Source organism: Panthera onca, chromosome X, assembly GCF_046562875.1.
Source record: "Panthera onca isolate mPanOnc1 chromosome X, mPanOnc1 haplotype 2, whole genome shotgun sequence".
Classification (NCBI taxonomy): Eukaryota; Metazoa; Chordata; class Mammalia; order Carnivora; family Felidae; genus Panthera; species Panthera onca.
The window spans coordinates 125,440,769-125,454,912 of NC_138357.1; the positions used below are offsets into that span (position 1 = coordinate 125,440,769).

Below are 14,144 nucleotides of genomic sequence, written 5' to 3' on the forward strand. Positions count from 1 at the left end.
GCAGACGGTGCTGAGACCCGTTCACAGAGGACATGACTGGGTAGCCACAGGGACAGCAGCTCCTGTCCACGGACCAGGAAAGGAATCCCTGCGATGCTGTTGGAGAACGTATCCTGTTTGAACAACTGATGTAAGCCTTGTCCACCCGGGTGCACTCTTTCCACAGTGGGGGCTCACACTCAGGACCCTTCTGCGGCTGAGCCACTGTCCGTCCATCGCCTGTGTGGCCTCGTGAGGCCTTGTCCCTTAACTAGTGATGTCGGGAGAAAGAGAATTAGAACAAAGTTGTACGTCTCACTGAGGACTGGAGGCATAGGGATTTCGTAGCCGTGGGACATGAGAACACAGAACAAAAGGGCTTACGGTAACTCCTCTGGTCTCCTCGGTAAATCCCGCAACCACGAAACACATCACGGCATCACGTGTGGGTCGTGGAGTGCTTACGAATGCTTTGCCCGCAAATCATCCACGTGCCGTGCCAGTAATTTTGCATCACGTTGGGATGGATTCCTGTGACTCCCGCCCCCCCACCCCACCCCGAGGTAGCCTTTATTTCAGAATTCCCATTCACCGAAGAATCAGTAAAACCCAAGTATAATACTATAAATCGTAAAACGGAAATCCCCTCGGGACAGATGTGGTTTGGGATTATTGCTCCTGAAGGAAGGATTTCCCACAAAGTCTGTCGAGCAATACGTACCCACCTGTGAGCCTCTCCTGCTTTGACTTCAAAAGCGATCAGCTTCTAGCTTCCTAGTTTAAGTATCTCAGGTTTCTCAAGGAAAGAAATGAACTGGGAGGATGTAAGTATATCTATCATGAATAGCATTTGATATGTATTCTTTTTTTTTTTTTTTTTCCAACGTTTTTTATTTATTTTTGGGACAGAGAGAGACAGAGCATGAATGGGGGAGGGGCAGAGAGAGGGGGAGACACAGAATCGGAAACAGGCTCCAGGCTCCGAGCCATCAGCCCAGAGCCTGACGCGGGGCTCGAACTCACGGACCGTGAGATCGTGACCTGGCTGAAGTCGGACGCTTAACCGACTGCGCCACCCAGGCGCCCCTTGATATGTATTCTAAACAATACCGATAATAATTGCCTTCCACGAGCCGAACTGCAACTTAGCATCATGTACTTCATGGCCCTTTGCTCATTGTAAGTGGCATATGTGAAGATTTACTAATTGCTTTTTCAGTGTTATCCCCTTGTTTTGGGGGCTAGGGGAACCATGGCGGCCAACGCACCAGAATGCGAGGCTCCCACAGGGCTGGGGCTGCCCAGTGCCACCCCGGACGTACAGCTAGTGGCTTGCTCTCCTGGCCTGTTTTTCTCGGTCACACTGGCAAGACAGGCCTGACGGTGAGCAACACATCTGAAGCCACGGCTTCCAGACAATGTTGCCCAGTGACAACTGATTGGGGACCGCCTTCAGGGTCTTGCTGTGACGGTCTACTGCCTGCTGCATGGTGTCGAGGACCTCCTGGAACCGGGGCTCGGTCGCTGGCGTCACTGGGTTTCTCTCTGTGGGGTCTCTGGAAATATCAAACAGCAACGGCGGATGATGGTAGCTGACAGAATGCCCGTGGCAGAAACACACGTGTGTGGAAAAGCAGCCGTTGGCACCCTCGGGGCTGAACTTGGGCGTGAAGAAGAAGGCCTTCCAGATGGACGTGCCTGTGGTGTACAAGGACAGAGGTTGGTGTGGTGTGGGAAGCATCTCTATTGCACCACGAATGGGAACGTGCACAGAAACTATGCTGCCAGCATGGGAAGCCTTAGTCAGGGATGAAACGGACCTGTTTCGATTCCTTACCCTTAAGGCTCAAAAGAACGAATGCCATAGCCAGAAAGATAAATAAGAAAGCAAAAACACGTGTGAAGGTGCAACTGGTGACACAAAGGTAACATTAAGAGAATGACCGCTTCTACGAGGCAAATTTACATGGGACCATGGCATTTTCTTTCTACTGAAAAACATCTCTCTCCCTCTCTCTTTCTTTCTCCCAACCTCTCCTTCTCTATCTCCCTCCTCTTCCTTTTTCCCAATCCCTAATTCCTTAGGTGATGCTGTGCAGGCAGGAGAAGAAAAAAGCCTATTAATTGAGCTGAGAACTCGGCCAGGACCGTCACTTTGGTCTAATAAACTTTATAGTGCGGAACTGTGCAGCTGCCCTCAATAAACACACACAGACCAACAGAGGACAAGCTCCCAGCCCCGCCACCTCTTGCCCTCTGACGTTTTCAACCTGCAGCCTGTGTTTCTGTTTAAAACAGGACCTTCCAGAAGAGGTAGGCTCACTGCTAACATGGACACGAGAGAAAAGTGCTTGCACACACACGTGCACATGCGTGGTTTTTTTTTAATTGCTCACAGCAAATGACTGTGTCATGACTGAAGCCAAGAATTCATAAATGCATTTTAATGCCTTCCTGATAAAACAGTAACATTCCATCTTTGCAATCTTGAAAGGAATACAGGAAGATACTATAAAGGCTTTCAATACAGAGAAAGACAGATAGCATATGGTTTCACTCTTATATGGATCCTGAGAAACTTAACAGAAACCCATGGGGGAGGGGAAGAAAAAAAAAAAAAAAAGAGATTAGAGTGGAAGAGAGCCTAAGCATAAGAGACTGTTAAAAACTGAGAACAAACTGAGGGTTGATGGGGGGTGGGAGGGAGGGGAGGGTGGGTGATGGGTATTGAGGAGGGCACCTTGTGGGATGAGCACTGGGTGTTGTATGGAAACCAAGTTGACAATAAACTTCATATATGAAACACACACACACACACACACACACAAATAAAGGAACATTTGGGTGTTGGCCATTAAAAAAAATAAAATAAAATTATGGCCTCCCCAAGGTAAAAATAAATAAATAAATAAACAAACAAACACTAACAAAACAAAGAAAAAACCCACTGAGTTAAATGAATTGAAAGTTGTGTGTGCAAGGTGGAACACACTTGCTAACAGTGAGAGACCCATTTAATGAATATCTGCTCAGGTATAGATTTATGCACAACAAAATTCTGCGTTTGACAGTTTTTTACTAGTCTGCATTTCAAGTTTGTACAAAAAGCTAATAATTTTTCTTGGTCGGCCGTTCTTCCCAAATGCGTTTAATCAGTGATAAGAACAACAAAAAGAATTCATTCTATGTCTCACCCTTTATAGTTTTCTGTATGCTTTTTTCTGTGTTTGAAATAAAGTTGCTCTTTGGGGGAAAAAATAAAGGCTTTCATGTGTATATCTATCACAACCAGGTAATCAGAACGCACGCACATGCACACGCACACACAGCACCTACTTTAGTCTTACGCTACACCAACGTTTCAGAGAGGCCATCTCGAAGGTCTACTGCATAGCTAAGTAAATAGCGTCCAAGGGTTAAAGATGGGGGGAGTAGGGAAGAAAGAGATGGACGTGGTAAGCAGCACATATTTCAAAGCCCACTTTTAAGCACATGACATTATGAATATTAAAAAAAAAAAAGGATGCGGGGGTGGGGGAAGGCAATTCAGCATTTTCTGCAAGAGCATTGGGCAACATTCAACGCATTAGGAGGCTGTGCTTGGGCCCACCCACAGCTGTCACAAACAACCCAAACCACGTTCAGACCTCAGTTAACATTTCATTTTCTCCTTTCTGAGAAAACCTAAGCATATCAAATCAAGAATTAAATGAGCCTGGGGGGCCAGGCTGGGTGGCTCAGTCAGTTAAGTGTCCGACTCTCGATTTCAGCTCAGGTCATGATCTCACGATTCGTGGGTTTGAGTCCCGCGTCGGGCTGTGTGTGGAGCCTGCTTGGGATTCTCTCTCTCTCTCTCTCTCTCTCTCTCTCTCTCTGTCTCTCTCTCTCTCTGCCCCCCCCCCCCCGCTCATGCCCTCTCTCTCAAAAATAAATAAACTTAAAAAAAATCCAAATTAGGAGAATTCATTGACCCCATGGTAGGATGGTTACAATAGGATGGCTACACAGTTTAAAAATTTAAGTTCTTTCGAAATCAAGTCAGTGTTCCATCATACCCCCAGAGACTGCCTTTTTTAGGGAAGAAACCTGATTTACAAATAGTTATGAAAGACTTGTCTGTTTATTCTGAGGAGCTGAGTGCTCATCAAACGTCTTCTGACAGGGCCGTGAAAAGAGCTTTCTGCACGTGAAGAAGGGAGCAGATAAAGACAGAATCAGCAGGTACTGACCAACTGGAATCAGGCCCAGGACGAGATCGTCTTTTCTTCCATGATCACTACGGTGTTTTAATGTGCCCCCTCCCCCGCCAGAGAGCCAGAGACATTCCCACTGTGAAGGACAGACCTCTTGATTAATTCTGTTTCATAATTTGCACGTATCGTCGCAACGGTGACTTTGAGGCATTTACTGACCCACCGATCCAAACACAGAATGAACCAACAGAATGAACTGAAAACAACTGTCCCGAGTGTCTGCGTCATCCTCAAGCAACCCCTGCCCTCAGGTAACCACGTGCAAGGGAAGGGGAGCCTCTCTGCGGTCTGGAGGAGGCGGAGACCTGGCACCCACCGGGCAAGCGATGTGCGTGTGCTCTAAGGGAATCCGTTCAAAGAGTTGTTCCACACGAGGACACCTCCAGCTTTGGCCTTGTTCTTGCTGCAGGAGGCAGCAGACCACACCTGTGTCAAACCACAGGTGCTCAGCACACCTGCCGTTTAAAGGCCGAATCAGGCAGACAGGCACACACGGGAGGCTGCAGACCATTTCTGAGCATCCTTACGCTCTCTGGCGGACTTCTGAAACTCACATGGGTTTCCTTAACATTCTCTACATCAACTCCTCTTTTCCCCCGGTCCTCTGAAGCGTGACAGATTTTCTCTAGAAGCCTTTTCGGCGGCACAAGCCGCTGCCACTTAGAAGGCATCCCGGGTCGGGGTCAGCGGGGCCATGAGTGTTTGGAGACAGGTGTGTGCGCGAAGCGCCCTGCTCTTGCTGCGAATGCAGCAGATTCGGGGAGGGTGTTTCCAATCGGACATTCGAGTCGCGTCTCGCTGTGTTTAACACCCCGAGACAAGGCGGCTCCTGGAACAAATTCATTTTAAGGGCCCCTATTTCCCACTTGCTTTTGAGAGCCGCGCACACGGGCTCCATCATTACCGCCTTCGGTCACGCCGGCCCAGAGGCTAACTGCAAAACTGACTCAAAGGCTGCTCAGGAAATCTCGGGCGTCCTTGCCCGGGAGCAGTGGGGGATCACTACCGAGCTCGGACAGGTGTAGAATTAATAATTAATTGTTCTGATTTTTTGCTTGTTTGGTATGCCGTACGGAATACGTGCCTTTTTATTTTCTAACCTGGATTTTAAAACTTCTTGTAAAAAGACAGACGGCTTATTCTCTCTGCTGTTTCTTTGGACCATGTTGCATTTGCTCGACTCAGAGCAGTGGGATTGCATATGATTGCACGTAAGCTTACAAGACAGAGATGCCTTTCCGTTATTTACCAGGAACCTGGGAATCGATACCTTCAGAGCTGTCTTTTCAATGGAAAAGAGCGAATCCCGGGCATGTGATACAACAGGAAGCACATCATGTCACGTTATACTGCTAACAGCTATATTTTGTCCTGTCTTCCAAAATCATTTTGATAGCGTACTTCATGCTGGATTTCTCCATATACTAGAAAAATGTTGTAGTGTTTTAAATATGTTTTTTTTTTTCTATCGTTAAGAGTCCACTATCCCCTGAGGAAAGATCGATTTTTCTCACCTTGTAACACATAAATATTTTGACCACAGCAGGGTCTTAAGTCATTTATATCAGAGGTCCCAGGACACCAATTACTAAGTTCTATAGCGAGAATACATGGCAATTCAGTGGGACATTCTCCAGTTACATTCAGAAGGTGCTTAATTCTGCATTAACGGAGGCCAATCCGCTTTCCACGTGCATCTCACTTGACATTAGTATGGCGGTGACGTGCCTTAGTTATGTTAGAGTGCTACCACTAGATGTTGGTCTGGTGCAGGGGCCAGCATCCTGTGTAGACACCCTCTGTTCTGAGTTCAGAAGCGTTTCCCAAGTGCGCCTGGGTGGCTCAGTCAGTACAGCATGTGATTCTTGATCTCGGGGTCCTGAGTTTGAGCCCCACCTGGGTGGACAGCGTACTTTAAGTAGAAGTGTTTCCTGGTTCTGTGGCTTGTGTAGTAGGATTTGCTTTAGTTCTGCCATCCTTTTTCTTGACATTTGCACACAACACTGGGCTTCCAGTCCTAGCTCCGTGGTATCCTAGCTGTGCGATGCCGGCCATGGCTGTGAACCTCTCCGTGTCCACATCTCCCTTTCTGTGAGCTTACGAAAGTACTGGTCCCTGCCTCCTGGCCTTGCTTTGCGGGTTAAGAACCTGTTCCTGTGCATAAGTTCTGAGAACACAGCCGGGTTTGTAGTCAAGACCACATATGAGTGAGCTGTGAATATACACTGGCAGCCAGTCTAAGTGACAACCACCCTGGATTCTGTCCGCTCTTAACATCCGTTCACTGCAATACATGTCTTAAGACACTTTTTCCCCCACTGAGGATCCTTAAAGCGTTCCTCCTGACCCCAAGGCTCCCTCCTACCTGTTCGCTGTAGCCCAGACCCTGAATGACTCAGCACTGGAGTAATGGATTACAGCTCTGCCTGCTTCCTGCAGCTGTCTGCACCAGAACTCCACACGAAAATAGGACAACCAACGAGGAAGCAGCTGAGGCCAGGAGCTACTAGTGTGCCTCAAATCCAGGCAGGATTTAGAGCAATCCTACTTCCCCTGACCGATGGCTGACTGTCAGAACACAAAAAACTCCCCTCGACTAAGCCTCCGGTGTACAAACAAACAAAAAATTGGGGAACGGAAAAATAAACCCCAGTACTGAATGAGTACACCATACAGGCTATGCCTTCCTCCCTGCTCTTGGCCGCTGTACGTTGAAATCCTCCCCATCCTTCAAGGTTCTACAACAATTCCTTGTCCATGGGCCTGTCTGAATCCCAGCCGGATGCGATCAGCGTGTCTCTGTCCCTCTCACCTATTTTCACTGCACATTGGCCAGCCGTGGACACACTCCATGTCTCTCGCTGCATTCTTTGCTCTCTGAAATCAACAGCTGTATTTCCCACATCTCTTACGTGCCCGGCACCTAGCACCTTTCATGGAAGGGACGGCCTCTCACCTGTGTTGGGTCAATTAACTGATGAGATGATGATCTGAGCAGGACCGAGAGGGGGAGGAAGCCAACTGCCATCACGAAAGCTGGCGTGGGCAGAGAGAAGGCCCAGCACATTCTACCGTCCCTCCCGGGAACATCCTGCTGGACAGCATGCAGTGCCTAGGAGAGCCGTGAGCACGACACAGACCCAGACAGATACATGAGTGATGCAAATACCTGTATCTTGGCAACAAACACCGAGCAGTCCTAAGGAACGAGCATGGCAAACACTAGTCACCTGAGCCTTCCGGAAAGTCCACCGAGGGACAGGAGAGCAGCTGAGAGGGTGGGAGTCAGGTGTGGAGCCAATGAGGGACGGCCAGAGCCAATGCCCCCGAAGATGGCTACACGTAGGGAAAAAGATGGCATGGGGGAATCCCAGAAACAGTCCACACTTGGAGGTGTGGAGATGGCCAAATGGTTCAGAGAACCGTCTTAGGTCAACCCATTCCCATGCACGGAGGGGCAGACCCTACAAGCAGACGGTGTTGGCCATGAATCCAACTTTGCGGTCAGCTGTGTTACTGCATGCCAGTTATGTGGCTTCCTACACTTGTGTCTCCCCAGCTATAAAAGAGAAATTCCTGAAGAGACACAGCTCCCCGTCTCTCAGTCTCCTGCACACAGAAAGTGCTACCTGGGCGCGTGGGCACCACAATGAACCCTCCACTTCCCAGCCTCCTTGGAAGCCAGGTGTGGACAGGTGACCAACTTCTGGCCAGTGGATTTACTTCGGAGCCTCTCCACATCTTGCTTGGGAGAAGACTGGCCTGCACCCTTTCCCTCTCATCTTTCCCACCCATTCCTCCTTCCTGCTGCCCCTTGGGGGACCCTATCATCATTCACCACAAAGACGAAGCTGTTGCATTCTCCAGATGGTGGTGGAGAATGTGGAGTTTGCATCCTGAGACCGCATAGACCACCCGCCTCTGCTTGTCGCTTGTGAGATGGACAGAGGAACTTCCCTCCGATGTACATTACTGTTCCTTTTTCTTTCCTGTTCCAGACAAATCTGACACTAATGTCATCAAAATCTCCTAATTATAAGGATTAGAAGAAGTATCCAACACAAAGCGTGTAGCACAGTGTAGGACAGCAGGAGGTAAGGACGAGATGCCAGGGTATATGGTTAGGAAGTATATTTTCCTTAAAAAAATTTTTTTTAATGTTTATTATTTATTTCTGAGAGAGAGAGAGAGAGATAGAGTGTGAGCAGGGGAGAAGCAGAGAGAGAGGGGGAGACACAGAATCTGAAGCAGGCTCCAGGCTCTGAGCTGTGAGCACAGAGCCTGACACGGGGCTCGAATTCACGGACCGTGAGATCATGACCTGAGCTGAAGTCGGTCGCTCAACCGACTGAGCCACCCAGGCACCCCAGGAAGTATGTTCTCAAAAGACAGATCATGGCCACAGACAGACACACAAAGGTGACAAATTGGAAGAATGAAAGATTAACAGGGGACAAAGTATGTAACCACCTACAAAACACTTCTGTATAGAAGACGCACAACCGAGGAAGACACAAATAGCTGATACACAGGATGTGCCTTGCTTAGGACTAACATGTCCCTGCCGCAAATACCAGGTGCGACAGCAGACAGAAGCAAATCAGGACCAACTTCTAGACACGAGCAGGCATACCCAGAGAACTGAGATTCGCCTCATGCTCAAGTCAGAGCAAAGGGATGCAGGAAACTATAGACGAGAAAATAGCAGAAGCCAGTATGCAGGGTGCAAAGGGCAGAAGACAGGACGTCTGGTTAAGATGAGAACAAGCCAGCTTCTGAGCTGAGACCCAAGAATGTGTTTGAACATTCTAAACGTTGTGTTTTGGTATTCAAGAAAGAAAATGTAATGTAGACTTATTCCGTGTCCGAAAGGAAGTAAGTTTGCATTGTGACAAATTAACCAAAGTCACAGCTGGCACGTTTTTCATCCACGGTATTCATGAAATCTAAGGTCAGGCATATGAAACCTTTAGAAGAAAAGTGGATGTCTTTCTAAAGATTTTATTTTTAAGTGATGTCTGCACCCAACACGGGGCTCAAACTCACAACCCCGAGATCAAGAGTCCCACGCTCTACCAACTGAGCCAGCCAGGCGCCTCTGGACGTCTGTTTTAAAAACTGCCAAATACTGTCTAATATAAGGTAATATAAAGTGCCGTGTCAAAGTACACATTTAATGGACTACGTTGAAGAAAATGAAATCCATTTATGAGGTTTTTTTTTTTTTTTTCCTCCCCATTAAAGGAAACGAACGGCCGGAATGTTCAGCCCGTTCCTGAGAGTCTGAGCGCTAATGAGGTAAAATAAATGAAATAAAAGTCTCACGGTTTCAGGAAAGCCTTCTCCATCCTCTTATAACACTTGTTCTCCCCGGTTGCCAAAGCGGAGCCCGTGCCTCCCGGGACACGTCCGCCTGAGCCGTTAGGACTGTGCATTCACGTCCTGTCCCTCCTGGTGCCCAGAGCTCATGCGACGTGGCGTTTAGGGGAGGCATTCACAGAGGAAAAGGAACCCCTGAGGCCTAAATATCTCCCTGCAATGGTAACAGTGTATCCATCCACTTGCACCAGGACTCCTGGTCGAGTGCGAGGAGGTTAGTTCAACTACACACAGGTCTGGTCCGCAAAATACTGCCGCCCACGTCCCGTGGTGTCAACCCTTAATCCTTCCTTCCTGACCCTTCGGATCCCATTGCCGACAATCAGACAAGGAAGGGGGTCCCACGGAAAATGACTAACGAAGACGAAAGCCGAGCACAGCTTTGTTGCACTGGGTAACCATCAACCCACGAGACACCAGCAGCCGCATGGATTCTCTCTTTTCTTAGGTGTACTTTAGAGGCAAAATGCATTTCTAAACCGTGTGAAAGCTTTAGGCAGTCAGCAAAGCAAGCATTTGGCTTTACTCACCATAGTGATGCTATTTTCGTTTTAAACTTTATCTCTTGCACAGGCACGCTGAACAGAAAGGAGTTAACAAAATCTGCATATTCATTACAGAAATTATAATAATAAACAAGATGATGTAACTGAAAAAAAATATTTTGAAAAGAAGGCACTTTTTATTTATTTTTACTTATTTATTTTTTTACATTTATTTATTTTTGAGAGACAGAGCACTAGTGGGGGAGGGGCAGAGAGAAAGAGAGAGAGAGAGAGAGAAAGAGAGAGAGAGAGAGAGAGAGAGAGAAAGGGAGGGAGAGGCAGAAGCCAGAGCAGGCTCCGGGCTCTGAGCTGTCAGCACAGAGCCCGACACGGGGCTCGAACTCACGACCCGCAAGATCATGACCTGAGCCGAAGTCGGACACTCAACCGACTGAGTCACCCAGGCATCACAAAGAATGCACCTTTTAAAAAGCGGGATACAAACACACGATTTTAGAATGAGTTCTGTTATCCTACAGTGTTTTGTTGCAATTTCTTTATAAGATGCCTTTTTTTTTTTTTCAATCACAGAAAAAAAGTTTCAAACAAACTTGAACTGAAAGGTAGCTCGTGGGGCACTTGCGTGGCTCAGTCGGTTAAGTGACTCTTGATCTCAGTTCAGGTCATTATCTCATGGTTCATGAGACAGAGCCCTGTGTTGGGCTCTGGGCTGAGAGCACAGACCCTGCTCGGGCTTCTCTCTCCCCCTCTCTCTCCTCCCCTTAAGCTTGCACTCTCTCTCTCTCTCTCTCAAAATGAAAACAAAAAAACAGTAGCCAGATTTGTGAGGCCGTTTTTGCTCAGCCTCAGGATGACCACATCCCATGCATTTCTCTGTCATCACATGAACTGGGTGTTCAGCCATTAACATAGTTTGTATGCTATATTCTTAAGCTTGCAAATCTGTGACAGAACGCTTCAGCCAAGGATCTCCTGCTTTCTGAGATAAATTTTATCCATAAAATCAAGCTGCCATTACACTGAATTTTTAATTCACGTCGATTCACATGCCCCAATTTAAAGCTGAAGGCTTTTAATACACCTTGCACAGTATATTTTAATTCAAAATTCCCATTTTAAAGTAAGAAAAGCTATGCATGTGATAATAATGCTTTTGTGAGTTCTTTTACAATGTAATGGGAGTAATGATATTAGCTCATGATTAAATTATGTCGTTCAACTTGCTGAGACAACTAAATTACAGAATTATTATAATTATGGAATTAGTGAATTATAGAGTAGACATTGCGTGTTAACAGTTGAAAGGGATTTGTGTTTCAAAGGGGTGGAAATGGAATTCTAGCTCTCAGTGAGAAGCTGTGAGAGAGGAAGAAAGCCCGGGTCTGCTGTGCCCACCAATTCCCTGAGTGTAAATACCCCCAGCGCGGCTGAGCTCACGTTAGCAACAGTTTAACAGCACGTGGGGAAGGTTCTCGACCTACCAGGAGCTGGCTCCAGCATGGGCCTGCTGTGACTAAATCCTGATCCTACGTTTCTCTTTTCTTCTCTAAAAAGTCTTCTGAGCTCAGGCTGCAACCCTCTTTTCTTTTTCTTTTAATTAAAAAAATTTATTTATTAGAGAGAGAGGGAGAGAGAGAAAGGGAGACACGGAATCTGAAGCAGGCTCTAGTTACATACAGTTCCTTCTGCATAGTTGTCTCAACCTGGTGCAGAATGAGGTCAAGGGGATGGGTTTTTTTAATTGCTTAAATGTTTATTTTTGAGACAGAGAGAGAAAGAGCAAAGGGGGGGGGGCAGAGAGAGAGAGGGGGACACAGAACCCGAAGCAGGCTCCAGGCTCTGAGCTGTCAGCACAGAGCCCGAGTGGGGCTCGAACCCACGAACTCTGAGATCATGCCCTGAGCCCAAGTCAGACGCTCAACCGACTGAGCCCCCCCAGGCGGCCCTGCAACCCTCTTTTCTTTAAGAATTACGTACCTCGTCCCACCACAGAGTACGGCAATCACTGACAATGTCCCACCAAAGAGATCTGAGGTGATGGAAGCTGATGGAAGCTGACCCACCCAGCTAAGCACCAGTTCCCTTTGTTTCCTGTAGTTGACAGGTAACTGCGTGCGGGTGACAGTCCCACCTTCCTCTCGCACCTCCACCACCGCGGCCTGTGACAGAGCCAGCCACACAGCCTGGTGTCAGGCAGGGAATCTGGTCTGTTTTGCTCCCTGGCAGATACCATTCTAGCACACTGGATGCCACACAGTAGGTGCTGAAACATACCGGCAGGGTAAACACTGAACTACTGAGTAGAGCCCCACAAAGCCGGTGTGACAGTGCCTGACAACAACCGTTGTTACTGAGTTTCAGGTATCGCCTGAGAGGCAAGGGAGAGAGGACTCATAAAATCTATGGCGTGGACACCCCTGGGCTGGACGGATGCTTCAGGCACTGGAGCGCCGCGATCCCCACTTTTCTGTTATCGGTTCAGCCTTTCAGGAAGTGCAGAGGAGGAAATGTCACCCGCGTGTGTCTGGGCAGCAAATTTCATCCCAGGGCCAGCCGCCTATCAGAATCTGGGTCTTGTTTTTCTCACTTCCTGCTATTTTCTGTCTCTCTCTGTCCCTTGTGTCTTTCCTCCTCCACAGAGTGTTTCTCCAGCCCCTGATCCAATCTGTTCCTTCCGGTCTCTGCCCGGGGCTGGGGGTGGGGGTGGCGGTGGGGGTCGGGGGCTGGGGCTATGTATATGCACTTCTCCAAGGTTCGGGACAGGATAGGCGCTTCCTTACAGAAACCTCATTCTCTATGTTTCTTGCAAGCTCCGTATACCAAGAGGTGGGAAGGAGTAGACCTCTCATTCACTGGAGGTCTCAGACCTCCACGTGTCCCTTAATCTAAAAGAGCCCGCGTGTCCATGCCGAGATTTGGAATCAGGGACACAGCGACGGGACAGGCAAACAGAACCCTCCCAGGTCGAGAATCCTAAACTCGTGTTTCTCTCTTACTTATCTTCCAGAAAACGTTGCAAGGACGTGGCCCGGCCTTCCAGTAGACACTGTGAAGGGTAAACCTGGTGTTGTCTCTGTGGCTAAGGGAAGGCTTGCAATTTTCGAAAATCAGGAAGAGGCTGTTCTTTGAATAAGCATTTGGTAAACGGGCTGGGTGAGCAGGTGCAGAGTGCCTGGTGGTGATAACAGGTATGGAAATCGCCCGAGCTCAGGAATGAGCCATCAGCTGGGAGGTCCCCGCAGAGTGTAGCCTCCAGGGACAGGACCCAAGGGACAACAGAGAAATGGGAGTTTTCCTTTGTCTCTGAGGATGAAACGGGTAGCCTGCCCTCAACACCCACCCGCTGCATGTACAATCCCAGCACAGCCGCCAGCTTTCCACGCTCCGCGCACCTTAGGGCTGCGAACATCACTGTGATTCAAAGATTAAACACATGGAGAAACACCTGAAGCCCGTCCCTGCACGGAGGACCACCGCTCTGCTCTTGCACGCCTGCTACAAACACAGCTCAAAAACCGCCATTGGAAAACCCGAACTCTATCCCATTTCGGGTACAGGGCACGCTTTAAACGACACCCAGTTTGGCACGTACACAATGACATTGAAGCATTTGGACTGCGCTTTTAAAGACCTAAATCCAGCTCATGATCCGCCACCTCCGAGGCTTTGGAGAGACTGTCGCGTGACCATCTCAACGCCATTCTGCATGACAGCGTGAAGCTACCAAGTGCTGGACGGCAGGCATGGGGCGGGGGGTGTTTCAGCGGGGCTTTGGGGGGGCACTGAGAAGGCCAGAGAAGGCGAGTCCTCCCGGGCAGAGGAAGCTGCAAGCAGGAGTCACATGCCACCCACAGCAGGGGGGGCTGCGGTGGCTGAGACTCAGAGCCACAAGGAGCGGGAAGGTGGGCAGCTCACGGGACATGGAGGGCTGCCAGCTGGGGCTTCCTCTGCCTGTGAGAGCTGCTCACGACTGACTGTCTGGATCACACCCTCGTGCCTGCACAACGACGGGACCCCAGGGAACAAG

General features: G+C 48.6%; 1 protein-coding gene across 1 annotated transcript in view; it reads right to left on the reverse strand.

The window, feature by feature from the left end:
* Window positions 1–1,072: 1,072 nt before the first annotated feature.
* The window catches only part of LOC145714023 (steryl-sulfatase-like), a 151,883-nt gene continuing 138,811 nt past the window's right edge, over window positions 1,073–14,144 (reverse strand). Inside the window, exon 11 of the mRNA XM_081793018.1 lies at window positions 1,073–1,677. Coding sequence (XP_081649144.1) covers window positions 1,304–1,677 — 374 coding nt within the window. The 3' untranslated portion in view covers window positions 1,073–1,303. The remainder of the gene's footprint in view (window positions 1,678–14,144) is intronic.